The sequence below is a fragment of the Bos indicus genome, chromosome 8 (genome assembly GCF_029378745.1).
Source record: "Bos indicus isolate NIAB-ARS_2022 breed Sahiwal x Tharparkar chromosome 8, NIAB-ARS_B.indTharparkar_mat_pri_1.0, whole genome shotgun sequence".
In the NCBI taxonomy this organism is placed as follows: domain Eukaryota; kingdom Metazoa; phylum Chordata; class Mammalia; order Artiodactyla; family Bovidae; genus Bos; species Bos indicus.
Genome location: NC_091767.1, coordinates 23,454,123 through 23,469,170, shown reverse-complemented (window position 1 = coordinate 23,469,170; position 15,048 = coordinate 23,454,123). Strand labels below are relative to the sequence as shown.

General features: G+C 39.2%; 1 protein-coding gene across 4 annotated transcripts in view; it reads left to right on the top strand.

Annotated features, from left to right (window-relative positions):
* The window catches only part of FOCAD (focadhesin), a 302,497-nt gene that overhangs the window by 200,073 nt on the left and 87,376 nt on the right, over nt 1–15,048 (top strand). For all 4 annotated transcript variants that reach the window (XM_019965885.2, XM_070794470.1, XM_070794471.1 and 1 more), the window contains one exon: nt 2,868–2,989. In XM_019965885.2, coding sequence (XP_019821444.2) covers nt 2,868–2,989 — 122 coding nt within the window. The remainder of the gene's footprint in view (nt 1–2,867; nt 2,990–15,048) is intronic.

Genomic DNA, 15,048 nt, shown 5'->3' with positions numbered 1-15,048 from the left:
TGTATCTAGAATATGTAAAGAATTTTTAAAAATCAATAAGAAAAAGACAGTTGAAAAACAGGGAAAAGAATTGAGTTTACCCTTCAAAAAGAGGGTGTACACAGTATATTAACACATATATATGGAACTTAGAAACATGGTGATGATGACCCTATATTCGAAACAGCAAAAGAGACACAGCTGTAAAGAACAGACTTTTGGACTCTGTGGGAGAAGGCGAGGATGGGATGATCTGAGAGAATATCATTGAAACATGTATATTACCATATGTGAAATAGATCGCCAGTCCAGGTTCGAGGCATGAGACAGGGCGCTCAGGGCCGGTACACTGGGATGACCCTGAGGGACGGGATGGGGAGGGAAGTGGGAGGGGGTTTCAGGATGGGGAGCACATGTACACCCATGGCTGATTCATGTCAGTGTATCCACAGCAATATTGTAAAGTAATTAGCCTCCAATAAAAATTTTTTTAAAAAAAGAGGGGAAAAAAAGAGGGTATACAAATGTCTGATGAACATATGATTAGATGATCAACTTCATTAGTCATCTGAGAAGTGCAAATTAAAACCACGGTAAGATACCACAGCAGACCTAATGCTATGGCTAAGATGAAAAAAAAAAATGGAAAATACAAAGTATTGATAAATATGTGGAGTAAACAGAATTGCTGTTGGGAATGTAGGTTAGTAGAACCACTTGGACAATTTATACTGAATAAATTCATACTCTGTTACCTACCTATTTCATTCTTAGGAATAAGCCCAAATTAAGTCACCAAAAGACATAATAATATTCACTGCAGCATTATTTGAGTAGCCCTAAACTTACCAACCTAGATAGCATATTCAAAAGCAGAGACATTACTTTGCCAACAAAGGTTTGTCTAGTCAAGGCTATGGTTTTTCCTGTGGTCATGTGAGAGTTGGACTGTGAAGAAGGCTGAGCACCAAAAAATTGATGCTTTTGAATTGTGGTGTTGGAGAAGATTCTTGAGAGTCCCTTGGACTGCAAGGAGATCCAACCAGTCCATTCTGAAGGAGATCAGCCCTGGGATTTCTTTGGAAGGAATGATGCTAAAGCTGAAACTCCAATACTTTGGCCACCTCATGCGAAGAGCTGACTCATTGGAAAAGACTCTGATGCTGGGAGGGATTGGGGGCAGGAGGAGAAGGGGACGACAGAGGATGAGATGGCTGGATGGCATCACTGACTCGATGGACGTGAGTCTGAGTGAACTCTGGGAGTTGGTGATGGACAGGGAGGCCTGGCGTGCTGCGATTCATGGGGTCGCAAAGGGTAGGACACGACTGAGCGACTGATCTGATCTGATCTGAAACTTATTTTTGGAGAAGGAAATGGCAACCCACTCCAGTACCCTTGCCTGGAGAATCCCATGGATGGAAGAGCCTGGTGGGCTACAGTCCACGGGGTCGCAAAGAGTCAGACACGACTGAGCACTTTCATCCATTCATTCAAACTTATTTTTGGAGAAGGAAATGGCAACCCACTCCAGTACCCTTGCCTGGAGAATCCCATGGAGGGAGGAGCCTGGTAGGTTACAGTCCATGGAGTCTCAAAGAATCGGACTCAACTGAGCGACTTCACTTTCTCACTTTCTTTAAACTTATTTTAGTTGCTGAGCTTCCCTGGTAGCTCAGCTGGTAAAGAATCCACCTGCCACGCAGGAGACCCCCATTCGATTCCTGGGTCTAAAAGATCACCTGTAGAAGGGATAGAAGCTATCTCAATGCCTATTGACAGTAAAATTGTGGTATGTGCACATTATGGAGTGTTATTCAATATTGACAATGCATATACTACAACTGCCAATAACAATATGAATGATTCTCACAATGATTATGTTAAGTGAAAGAAGTCAGATATAAAAGTGTGCAGCCTGATTCCAGTTGTGTAAAGTACCACTCCATGGACTGTAACCTACCAGGCTCCTCCCTCCATGGGATTCTCCAGGCAAGGGTACTGGAGTGGGTTGCCATTTCCTTCTCCAAAGGTTGCTAGAAAGTTGTTATCTTTGGGCTGGGGGTGGACATGATTGGAATGAGACATGAGGAAGGGCTTCTAAGATGTTAACAGTGTTTTGCTTCTTGATCTGGGTACTGATTACACTTTTGTTCAGTTTGTAAAAATCCATAGAGCAGTATGCTTATGTTCACTCTTCTCTATTATACTTCAGGAAGAGATATTTTTAAAGGTAATTTTTTCTGTTTTAGTGTCTTAGTTCTTGAATATGTCTTCTCCTTGGCTCAGAATCACCCAGATAAGGTCCAAGACTACCCTAACTCATACTCTAGTGTTTGGCTGCCTGCCTTTGCTTTGTAACTGACATGGGGTCAGCTAATGCTGGAAGTTCAATTTAGTTAAGCAGAGTAGGAAGGATTGGGAGAAGGGTAACAGATGGCGGAGGGGAGGAGAAAGGGAGAGTGAATGTATTTGAGTATAGGTATGATGGAAAACTAGTCTTATGGGTGTAAACTAAAGGAACCCATATTATCAGGAGTTCACAAAGACTGGCATGCATAAGCATTTCTCTTTAATTGAGATTTATTTTTTAAGGAAAGTTAATAGAATCTCTAGAAGTAACAGTTAACAAAATTTAAAATAAACATGATTTGAAATTTTCTCATTTATTTACAAATGAATAACACTCCTCTGTAGTTTCAAGATGCTAACTTCTTATAGCTCTTCTGTTTTTTCTTTCCTGTACTGACAGTTTAAAAAAAATAATAATTTGCTTAGCATATTCTTTTAATTTCTAAGTGTCTCTATCCAGATTGAATATCGACTACTGAGAACCTAATTAATGACGTTTTTCCATAAGCAGTGTTTTTATATTTCTTTTTTTTAAGGTGGTATGTTATTTTGTTATGATATTTCAATGTATCAGAGTAAAGATGGCAAACCATTGAATCGACTGATGGCCAGTAGAGGGCGAAGCTTCAAGCAGACCTCACTTGCTCTAGTGCATGAGGTAGGTACCGCTCTGTTCTCTGAAACAGTGCTTCTTGTTGTATATGCTTTGGGGTTTCCCGCCTTTGGTTTATGGTGATGAAATTTAGTGTGTGTTTGGAAATAATTTTTCTATTATTGATAATGAAAGTAGCTTTTAAAGACAACCAAAATAGTTGATCCAACTGTAGTATTTTGATGTACTTCTCAAAGAAACCGGCATGTTTCCCTTAGGGCTCAGCCTGTTAGAAAGTAGTATCTAGGAAAGTATCTAGTTTGGTTTATTTATCAATATTTAATTGCCTTGGTTCAGAATAAATACCAATTTAATATTTCAAGAAATAATCTATTTCTTAATTGTAATCCTTTGGAAGTATATAGGGTACCACTATTTATATCTTGTAAATATTGGAAATTAACAGTAAATAATTGTGTTGGAGGAGGGGAAATCCTTTGATTTTATTGTTTATGTTTCTTTTATGCTACTCTTAAAGTTATGTGATGCCATTAGGTGTTGCTTGAAATCTGCTCATTACAGATTGTACAATACCAGAGGAAAGAAGGAAGGTGGAAAGCACTTGGGAAATCTGTGGGGGTTTTTTGTTTTTTTAAATTGTATGACAGTTACTCATTCAGGTGGTATATAGGTTAAACTGTATGAATGACTAACAAAACAAAATACCACAGCAAAGAGGTTCATTTCATATAATTTAGACATAAGTTATAAACAGGTATAAATGAAAATGTATGAATTGTAAAAATTTTAAAAGATTTGAGATAATGATAGTGCTTCTACAATATGTTTGCATTAAATCTTATTTTGATGCATAGTTTATAAATATTGGTATCACTTATTTGATTTGATAATATTCTGTGTCTTACCAGTTGCCACCAGTTAGCATAGCCAGATTTTTGTTTGTTTATTTGTTTGACCACACCACGTAGCATGCGGGATCTTCCTGCCCTGCAGCAGAAGCATGGAGTCTGAACCCCTGGACCATGAGGGAAGTCCCAGCATAGCCAGATTTTTAAAGACCCACCTATGCTACCCATCTATTTCCCATGAAGTGACCCATCTATTTCCCATGAAGTGATGGGGCCATGATCTTCATTTTCTGAATGTTGAGCTTTAAGCCAACTTTTTCACTCTCCTCTTTCACTTTCCTCAAGAGGCTTTTTAGTTCCTCTTCACTTTCTGTCATAAGGGTGGTGTCATCTGCATATCTGAGGTTATTGATATTTCTCCCGGCAATCTTGATTCCAGCTTGTGCTTCTTCCAGCCCAGTGGAAACACTGTTAGACTTTATTTTGGGGGGCTCCAAAATCACTGCAGATGGTGACTGCAGCCATGGAATTAAAAGATGCTTACTCCTTGGAAGAAAAGTTATGACCAACCTAGATAGCATATTCAAAAGCAGAGACATTACTTTGCCAACAAAGGTCCGTCTAGTCAAGGCTATGGCTTTTCCAGTGATCATGTGTGGATGTGAGAGTTGGACTGTGAATAAAGCTGAGCGCCAAAGAATTGATGCTTTTGAACTGTGGTGTTGGAGAAGACTCTTGAGTCCCTTGGACTGCAAGGAGATCCAACCAGTCCATTCTAAAGGAGATCAGCCCTGGCTGTTCTCTGGAAGGAATGATGCTAAAGCTGAAACTCCAGTACTTTGGCCACCTCATGCGGAGTTGACTCATTGGAAAAGATTCTGATGCTGGGAGGGACTGGGGGCAGGAGGAAAAGGGGACGACAGAGGATGAGATGGCTGGATGGCATCACCAACTCAATGGACATGAGTTTGAGTGAACTCCGGGAGTTGGTGATGAACAGGGAGGCCTGGAGTGCTGCAATTCATGGGGTCACAAAGAGTCGGACCCGACTGAGCGACTGAAGTGAATTAAACTGATGCTACCCATATTAGTTTTATATATTTGGTTAGAATTGAAATTATGTAAATCTTTGTTTAATACAATGTCTTTAACAAAGGAAGGAAGATCTGGGGAGAGTAGTGATTCTCTGGGAAGAAGAAAAGTTTAATTTCGTAAGCGAAGAAAAACAATAGGTAATTTCTAGATTTGTTCTCCCTATTATCTTATTCGTTGTTATGGAGAAGAAAGAGATTTGGTACTTTTTTGTTCTTTAAAGCTGTGTACTTAACGTGGATAACCAACATGTTAACTCTTAAGGGAAGCCTGAATTTAAAAGTCGCTATCATAACAGATGGAGAAGGGAATGGCTTCCCATTCCAATATTCTTGCCTGGAAAATCCCATGGACAGAGGAGCCTGGCGGGCTACAGCCCTTGCAATCACAGAGTCAAACACAACTGAGTGACTAACACTTTTGCTTTCATCATAACAGAAACAAGGAAAAGTGTTAATGTAGGGGTGGCAGAAGACATCTGATAAATTAAGCAAATGGTATCAGAACTTGTGAGGTGTACCTTAGTTTTGTGAACAGAGAAAATATTTGAGTTATGGTACTTGTTGCTTGTATTATAGAATACCCGTGGACGGAGGAGCCTGGTAGGCTGCAGTCCATGGGGTCGCTAAGAGTCGGACACAACTGAGTGACTTCACTTTCACTTTTCACTTTCCTGCATTGGAGAAGGAAATGGCAACCCACTGCAGCGTTCTTGCCTGGAGAATCCCAGGGATGGGGAAGCCTGGTGGGCTGTCATCTAAGGGGTCGCACAGAGTCGGACATGACTGAAGCAACTTAGCAGCAGCAGCAGCAGCAGAAAATTTCAAAGAGATGAGAAAAGGTCATAATTTTAGGAGTTACTTGGAAGTTGCATTAGACAGAATTATGCTGCATCTGTGGCAGGATTTTGGGTTGGATTTATCTTCTGCTTACTATAATTCATTTTTTAAAAAGGCAGAGAGAGAGAATGACCAAGCAGTTTCTCAGAGTATCTGGCAACAAATAATAAAAAATTTAAGAGCTAGTTAATGAGAATAACAATTGCAATAATAATAACTCATAACCAGCTCAGGCACTTTAAAGTTTGCCGTGCATATGTTCATTCATTTAATCTCTATATTCACACTGTGAGATTGGTACTGTTTATGTACTAGACACACATAAGTAGAAGAGCCTGGAAATTGAACCCAAAAAGTATGATTTCACAGTTCTTAATTCTGTCTTATTTTTAAAGTCTGTCATCATAGTTTCAATTTGTTGATTAATTTACCCATGGATGGACGTTTGGGCTGTTTCTACTTTTTCCAGATTATGACTGAAGCTGCTATAGACGTTACTATACAGGTGTATATGTGGACATCTATTTTAATTTCTCTTGATTAAATAACTACATACGAGTGGACGTGCTAGGTCTTTGGGTGAGTGAATATGAAAACCCAACTGTTTTTCCAGTGACTGTCCCACTTTGAAGGCCCACCAGCAGCATAAGGAAGTTCTGGTTGCTCTCCCTCCTTGCCAGCGCTCAATATGGTCAGTTCTTAAAATTTAGCAGTTCTCATAGTGGTTAGTGGTTTTCCTTTTGTGGTTTTTAATTTGTGTTTTTTTAATGACTACTGATGTTGAGCTGCTTTTCATGTATTTATTCACATCATGGAGTGTTGTGTTCTTTTGCCCATTTTAAATCCAGGTTTTTGTTTTCAAATGAGAATTCTTTATATATTCTGGATATAAGTTTGTTGTTTTTTTTTTTAATTAGAAATGTGTCTTGCACATGTTTTTACCTACTCTCTAACTTGTCTTTTTATTTCCTTAATAGTGTCTTTTGAAGAGTATCTCTTCAGTTTTGCAGAATTTATCAAGTTTTTCTTTCTTTGGTTCTTGCTTTTTGTCTTATCCAAAGTCTCAAAAACTTTCTGTTTTCTTTTTTTCCCATGTTATCTTTTTGAATTTTCAAAAAATGAGGTATAATTTATAGACTGTAGAATTCACTCATTGAATGTGTGCAAGTCAGTGGTTTTAGTATATACACAGAGATGTAGAGCCATCACCACAGTCAATCTTAGAATATTTTCATCACAATATAAAGTAACTCTATACCCATTAGCAGTCACTCTCCATTTCCCTCACATCCCAGCCTTCATCAACCATGAGTCCACGTTTTTTAAATTTTATATTGGAGTATAGCTGATTAACAATGTGGTAGTTTTGGACAGCAGAGGCACTCCACCATATATATACATGTATCCATTTTCCCCCAAATCCCCATCCCATCCAAGCTGCCACATAGCATGAGCAGAGTTCCCTGTGCTATATAGTAGGTCCTCGTTGGCTATCCACTTTAAATATAATAGTATGAACATGTCAATCCCAAAGTCTCTACATACATTTTAAATCAGCTTTGAGAAACTATTTTAAAAACCTGCTGTAATTTTGATTACAAATGCACAGAATTTGTATATTAGTCTGGGAGAGAACTGATATCTTAATAATATTGAGTTTTTTAACCAGTATGCAAGGTATATTTCTCCATTATTTTAGGTCCGTGTTTTGTTGTTTTCTTACTACAAATCTTGCACCTATTTTGCTAAATTTAATAAGTACTGCACATCCCAAAGTATTTTTATGCTAGGGCAATTAGAATGTTTTTTGGTTTGTCTTTATTTCCAACTGTTCATTGATAAAATATAAACATATAATTGATACTTTTTTATGGCCTTACTCTACCTACTTATATATTCTTGTAGATTTTTTGTAGATTCTTTTTGATTTTCATTGCAATGTTGTCTATGAATAGAGATTGTCTTAATGTTTTTCTTTCCAATCTGTATGCCTTTGATTTCTTTTTCTTGCCTAATTGCACTGTCTAGGGACCTTTGGTATGGTTGAATAGAAGTGGTGAGAGTAGACATTCTTATTTTGTTAACAAAATAGTCTTGGAGGAAAGCATTCAGGATGCTTAACATTACATATAATGTTATATTTACTGTTAGTATAGAGATTTTATGGATATTCTGTATCAGCTAAGTCGCTTCAGTCGTGTCCGACTCTGCGCGACTCCATAGACAGCAGCCCACCAGGCTTCGCCATCCCTGGGATTCTCCAGGCAAGAACACTTGAGTGGGTTGCCATTTCCTTGTACAATGTATGAAAGTGAAAAAATAAAGTGAAGTCGCTCAGTCGTGTCCAACTCTTAGCGACCCCATGGACTACAGCCTACCAGGCTCCTCCGTCCATGGGATTTTCCAGGCAAGAGTACTAGAGTGGGGTGCCATTGCCTTCTCCTTAGGTTGATGAAGTTTCCTTTATTCCTAAATTGGGAAGTATTTTTTTTTTATTATAAATAGATGTTGAATTTTGTCAAATGGGTTTTTTCTACATTTGTTGAAATGATTATATACTTTTTTCACTTGTTAGTAGGATGAATTATTTTGATTAATTTTTATAATGTGAAGCAAATCTGCATTCCTAGGATAAACTCCACTTGATTATAATATAGTATCCTATTTATTGCTGAATTTGATTTGCTAGTAATACTTTGTTAGAGGGCTTCCCAGGTGATCCTAGTGGTATGCATCCTGCCAATGCATAAGACATATAAGAGATGTGAGTTCAATCCCTGGGTCGGGAAGATCCCATGGAGGAAGACACTGCAACCCACTCCAGTATTCTTGCCTGGAGAACCCCATGGACAGAGAAGCCTGGTGGGCTATATAGTCCATAGGATCACACAGAGTCAAACCCAACTGGAGTGACTTAGCACTCACACATTTTATTAAGGATTTTTGCCCCGTGGCACCTATGAGGGATATGGTTTTGTGGTTTCCTTGTACTATCTTTGCCTGATATGTTATCAGGATAATGTTCTCCTAGTAATTTTTCCTTAAGTGGTAGAATTTTCTAGTGAAAAGTCTGGGCTTGGAGTTTGCTTTAGGAAAGTTTGTAACTATGAATTCAAGTTACATAATATATGAGACTATTTACACTATCTATCCATCCATCCCTACTAATCCTGAAGAGGGAATTTCGGTGGCACAGCATACATGGCAGTTAGTGTGTATCTCTCCTTTTTAAAAGTGTGCACTTCATAAAATCAGGGAGTTTGTTTTGGCCATATGTAGTTCCAGTGGTTGGTATTCCTGGCACATAGTAGACACTTTATAAATGATTTTAATCCTTTCGAAACTTGGGTGTGTCTTATATTTTACATGTGCATTTAGTGGGATCATTTCCTTTTTCCAGAAATGTTGCAATTAAATTGATGGTGAATCTAATAATTGTTGAGATCTTACTAGGAAATGACATTATTGTCATTTGAACAAGCTATTATAAACTGTGTTGTTATTCATTTATATGGTTTAGCCTCCCCTCTCTGCCAAAGTTTACATATACCTATAGGATATTCTATAGCCCTAATGCATACAACTATAGATGAGTGAGTGAGTGAATGAATGGGTAAATGAATATTCAAATGCTCTGCTCTTCATTTTTTTAAGTGTATTTTGCTCCATGGAATTGTCAATATTTCTCAATAATGACATTAGTTAAATCAAATATATTCAGTGTCTTGGAGAACTAGCTGTTTAATCTGTGATAAATTCTTTAACACCCTTCTTTCTAAAAACTGTTTTTGTTTTAAATTGAAACTCTCCCTTGTACTTTGAGAAGACTCACGGACCTAAGTCTGAATTGGGTTTGACCTGACCTACCAGGGGTAGTTTAGATTTCTCTGAAACTGAAGTGCCCTTGCTCTCTTTGCTCCTTTGAAAAGGGGACCAGCAGGGGTCATTTCAGACCTACTAGAGCTTCTTCAAGCTCCTCCTCTGCCCTGATTTATGACTACTTCTTCTCATCCTGAGACTGACTTGGCTCCATTTGATGAGGAAGCTGAAGGTGAATGACATGTCTCTTTCCCTGGAAGTTGCTGCCTGTCTTGTCATCCTTTGGCATTTCTAACTCTGACATGACACTCTCCCCTAAATTGGATGATACTGATTTGTCCCTGGATGAGAATGGCAGCCTTGCTTCATTATTTCCTACATCTTCGGGCACATGCAAATTTTCCCAGTCCTGCTGCTGCTACCTAACCATATTTCTGCCTTAGCACTAGGGAATGAGCTCTTTTTTCATCTTTTTTTTCAGCGAAACCTTTATTGGGCTTATTGCCGGCACTACTCTGAAAGAGATTTTTTTCTTCTTTCTTTCTTTTGAAATTGATCATCACTTGTTTATTTTACCTTGTAAGTTATTTTTTTTTCTTCTGCCTTCTTTACATTTTCCCCTAGATACCCAAAAGTACATGGGCTATAACCCATCATTTCCCCTTTTCTTTCAGTACCTTCTTTATTTAAAAACGTATTTCTTGTGAAAAACATGGAGCGTGTTAGCATTCATGCAATAAGAAACAATTAGACAAAAATTTTGAATAATAATTGGGAGAAGTGGTATCTGTGCTTGTTACACATTCCCCTTAGAAAACACTGTGAAAAGTATGGTTTGCTATATTTTAGAGACTCTGTAATTACTGTGCAATGTGAGTTGTTATGGTAACAGGGTTTTCCCCCTTCCTATTAAATAACAGAGTAAATGGTTGCTTGAGACATGATTGAATTGTCAGCTTTCAAGCTAATGTTATCCTGATGGGAAAGGGGAGTTGGGGGAGAGAAGAGAGACTGAGGTAGAGAGAGAAAGTGGGAGGGAGGGAGGAGAGAGAGAGTTTAAAATGTCCAGAAAGCACCTACAAAGTGACGAGTGTCATTCTCCTTTAAAAATGTGTCCGTCACAAGCCCTCCCTTCTTGTCTTCCAGTCAGTATTTGTCAGGGGACGGGAATAACAAAAAATTATTCTGTGTAAACAAGATTACTATTGACAGACAACTGAAGCCTGTGCTTTCTTATTTATATACAGTGGAACATTGAGCAGCCTTGGGGGTCTCTAACACTAAGTACAAATGGTTTTTCTTCTGGGAATGTGGGAGGAGTGTGCATATGTCACAGACCAAATGCAGTGACTCAGTATTGGTGTGTCTGGGTAGCAACTGAAGTTAAATGCTTTTATTCTTTTGATAATAAGATATACATCTGGGAAACGTGAAAACGCCTTATTTTGTGAGATTGAGGTTTTAAAATCCATAGCAAACACTTGAGCTGTCAGTTTTACATGCTGTTCTACCTCGTCCCATTCCAGTTTCATAGTCAACCTCCCCAAAGCTTGACTTACACGATTTAAGTTATTTGATGAAGGGCTGTTGAAATGACTATTTTCTTATAAATGAATAAGTATATTTGTTAAGACCACTCAGGAGGCAGAGAACATTACCAAACTTCTAGGCAATGTGTTCTGAACAGTAAATTATCAAATTAAGTGGCTTCCCTGGTAGCTCAGACAGTAGAGTATTTGCCTGCAGTTCAGGAGACCCAGGTTCAGTCCCTGGGTCAGGAAGATCCCCTGGAGGAGAAAATGGCAACGCACTCCGGTGTTCTTGCCTGGAGAACCCCGTGGACAGAGGAGCCTGGCGGGCTACAGTCCATGGGGTAGAATAGAGTCAGATGCAACCGAGCAGCTAAGCATGCACGCACATAGTCCCTTCAAGTAAAGTATGTGTCCATGGGGAAACTAGATCTCCTTTTTCATTCTGTCTTTTGACATTTGCTCTACGTTTGTGAATTGTGTTTCTAAGCAGGATATTCTCTGTTTAGCTAGCATTTCAGGTATATGTCACTAGAACTTGTGTGATACTAATTAAAATGTTTAGTTAGGAAATTTCAAACTGTAAAGTTTATAATACTCACTTTAAATTTCGCTTTGTCACTCACTGTGTTTTTAACTGGAATGAAACACTTCCCAGCCAGAACATTTTGAACATGTTTTGTAAAATTTCAAATAATCATATCCTCAACAACTTGTATTAGAATTTGGCTGTGCCTATTAAAATGGTTTTCTAACATTGTGTTTTCACACATCATAACTCTCTGTGATTACTTGTTTATGATAGTGTAGTTTTCATATGACAAGATTTTGCCGTAAAGCGAACACTGTACATTTAATGTGGTTAAGCTCAGCAGGTCTTTAAGGGAACATTTATGTGTGAGACACTGTTGTGGGTTCAGTGTCCGTGAGAGGGATTCCAGGGTGAATAGAATATGATCTCTGCTCTTAGGTTGGTATGATTAGTGTCCAATCACAAAAAAATGCAACCTGTTGAGTATAACAAGAGAGGTGTAGAATAGTGTACTACAAGTGTAGGGATGGGAGAAATATTTCAGAAAGTAGAGATGAGAGGAAGGAACACAGGACATTCAAAGCCATGGAAGCAATCAGGGAACACGAAGGTCTTAAAGAGTATTGGACAGGCTTGGAAATTGGTTTATAACCTAAGTGAACCAGAATACAGATTAAATGAAAGAGGAGCAGAAAGTAAGTGGGGGAACTGGTTAAGGATCTTAGCCAGCAGAGTTCTCACATAACAACAAATTATTTCTTAAAGTAAATGGTGTACTTTTAATTTTAAAATACTTTGGACATAGCATAGAGGAATTTTGGACTTTATTCTTTAATGAACCATCAAAGGTTTTTTGAAAAATTCTGAGTTAATGTAATAGTAGCAACATCGTTCAGGATGTATTAGAAGGAAGGAAGATTTTAGACTGTTAAGAGATGAGCTAGATGGCCTCAATAATTAAGACAGGAATTAGGACTAACTCAGTGAGGAAGAAGGAGAAGGCAATAGCACCCCACCCCAGTACTCTTGCCTGGAAAATCCCATGGACGGAGGAGCCTGGTGCGCTTCAGTCCATGGGGTCGCACAGAGTCGAACACGACTGAGTGACTTCACTTTCACTTTTCACTTTCATGCATTGGAGACAGAAATGGCAACCCACTCCAGTGTTCTTGCCTGGAGAATCCCAGGGGTGGGGGAGCCTGGTGGGCTGTCGTCTATGGGGTCGCACAGAGTTGGACACGACTGAAGCGACTTAGCAGCAGCAGCAGTGAGGAAGAAAGTAGGGACAAGCGCAGTGAACATTTCAGAGGCAGAGTTGACAGTTGAGTTGGAGGCAAGGGAGAAGTCCAGGATAAATCAGAAGTTTCAGATCTGGGTGACTGCAATATTGATAGGGTAATGTTGATAGAGGAATGATAAGAGGGAGAGTGGCTTTTGAATGATGATGCAAAGAAGTGTACAGAGTGTATTAGATAGTGGGAGGTGAATGTTTGAGAAGTATGTGTTCTAAAAGTGGTCATTTTCAAACTATGTATTTTAAATTTTATTTTATTGAGTTATGTATATATGGTAGGTTTCTCCCATTTTAGTGTATAGTTCTATGAATTTTGAGAAGTGAACATATTCATCTAATCAGTACCACAGTCAAGATAAGGACAGTTCCAGTACCCTAAAATCACCCCATGCCCCTATGCAGTCAGCCCCTCCCGTGCTCCCCCATCTCCTGACAACCACTGATCTCTCTTATATGCCTCTAGTTAAAACTGCATTTTAAAGAATTCTAAGGACCACCACAGGCTAAGAGATGCAGGTTCTGTCCCTGGGTTGGGCAGATCCTCTGGAGAAGGAACTAGCAACCCCCTTCAGTATTCTTGCCTTTGAGCATCCCGTGGACAGAGGAGCCTGGTGGGCTGTACAGTCCACAGGGTCGTAAAGAGTCAGACACGACTGAGCATGCGTGCATGAGCACTCACGAGGGCCCACCGAGGGTAGACTGAGATGATCATGAGGGCTGAGCACCCAGCCCCCAGCCTTCCTCCTTACTTCCTCTAGACAAATTCTGCTTCTCTGATTCATGCTTTATATATTGGCATTTTACTTAACATTTGGGGTGAGGTGGAAAAATTACATAACTAAATACTTGAAAACTATTATTCTACAGTCTAAATGATACCACTCTGAGCCACCAGTATCTCTTACCTATAGTTTTGCAGGTGCCTCTGAGCAGATTTCTCTGCTTTGACCTTTGCCCACTATAGTCTCTTCTCAACAGAACAGTCCATAAGATCCTTTTCAATGTAGATTAGATCATATTGTCTCAAAACCTCATAATGACTCCCCCTTTAGTGAGAGTAAAGGCAAGTCCTGAGGACTGACCTAGAAGGCCATCCTTTCTCCTGTTGACTCACCAGCCCTCTCTCTTTCCACTCTCCTCTCTGCTTCTCTGTCTGTGCTCATCATACTGGCCTCCCTTCTGTTCCTAAAACAGTGAGCCATGCAGTCACTTTAGGGACCTTTGCCTTATCTTTTATTTTGTTTTTTGATTGAATTAAAAGTCACGTAACATCATACTAACCATTTTAAGGCTTAAAGTGTGTACATCAGTGGTATTTAGTACCTTTTCAGTGAGTAACCATCACCGCTATCTAGCTCTGAAACCTTTTCATCACCGTCAAATGAGACCACGTATATACTAAATGTTCCCTCCCACTTCTTCATTTCCCCATCCCTGGCAACCACTAAGTTGCTTTCTATCTGTATGGATTTCCCTGTTCTGGACATTTCATGTAAACAGAATCATATAATATGTGACCTTTCGTGTCTGGTTTCTTTCACTTTCACATCATGTTTTCAGGGTACATCCATGTTGTAGCCTGCTTTAGTACTTTGTTCCTTTTTATGGCTGAATAACATTCCATTGTGGATATATCATTTTTTTGTTCATCCATTTATTCTTTCATGAACAAATTCATTTATGGGTTATTTCTGCCTTTCACCTCTTGTGAAAGTGCTGCTTTAGCATATATTACAGTATTTGTTTGAATATGTATTTTCAGTTCTTTTCAGTATATACCTAGGAGTGGGACTGTGTGTGAGTCTGTGTGTGCGCATGCTCAGCCGTGTCTGACTCTTTGCAACCCTGTGGACTGTAGCCCACCAGGCTCTTCTGTCCGTGAAATTTTCCAGGTAAGAATACTGAAGTGGGTTGCCATTTCCTTCTTCAGGGGATCTTCCCAACCCAAGGATTGAACCCATGTCTCGAGTCTCCTGCATTTGCAGCAGATTCAAGCCCAGGAGTGGCATTGCTGAGTCATAATTCTATGTCTAACTCTTTGAGGACCCACCAAACTGTTTTCCATAGCAGCTGAGCCATTTTCCATTCCCACCAGCACTTTCCTTTGTTTTTACATCTTCATCTTCAAGTTTTCACTCAGGCTTCACCTTC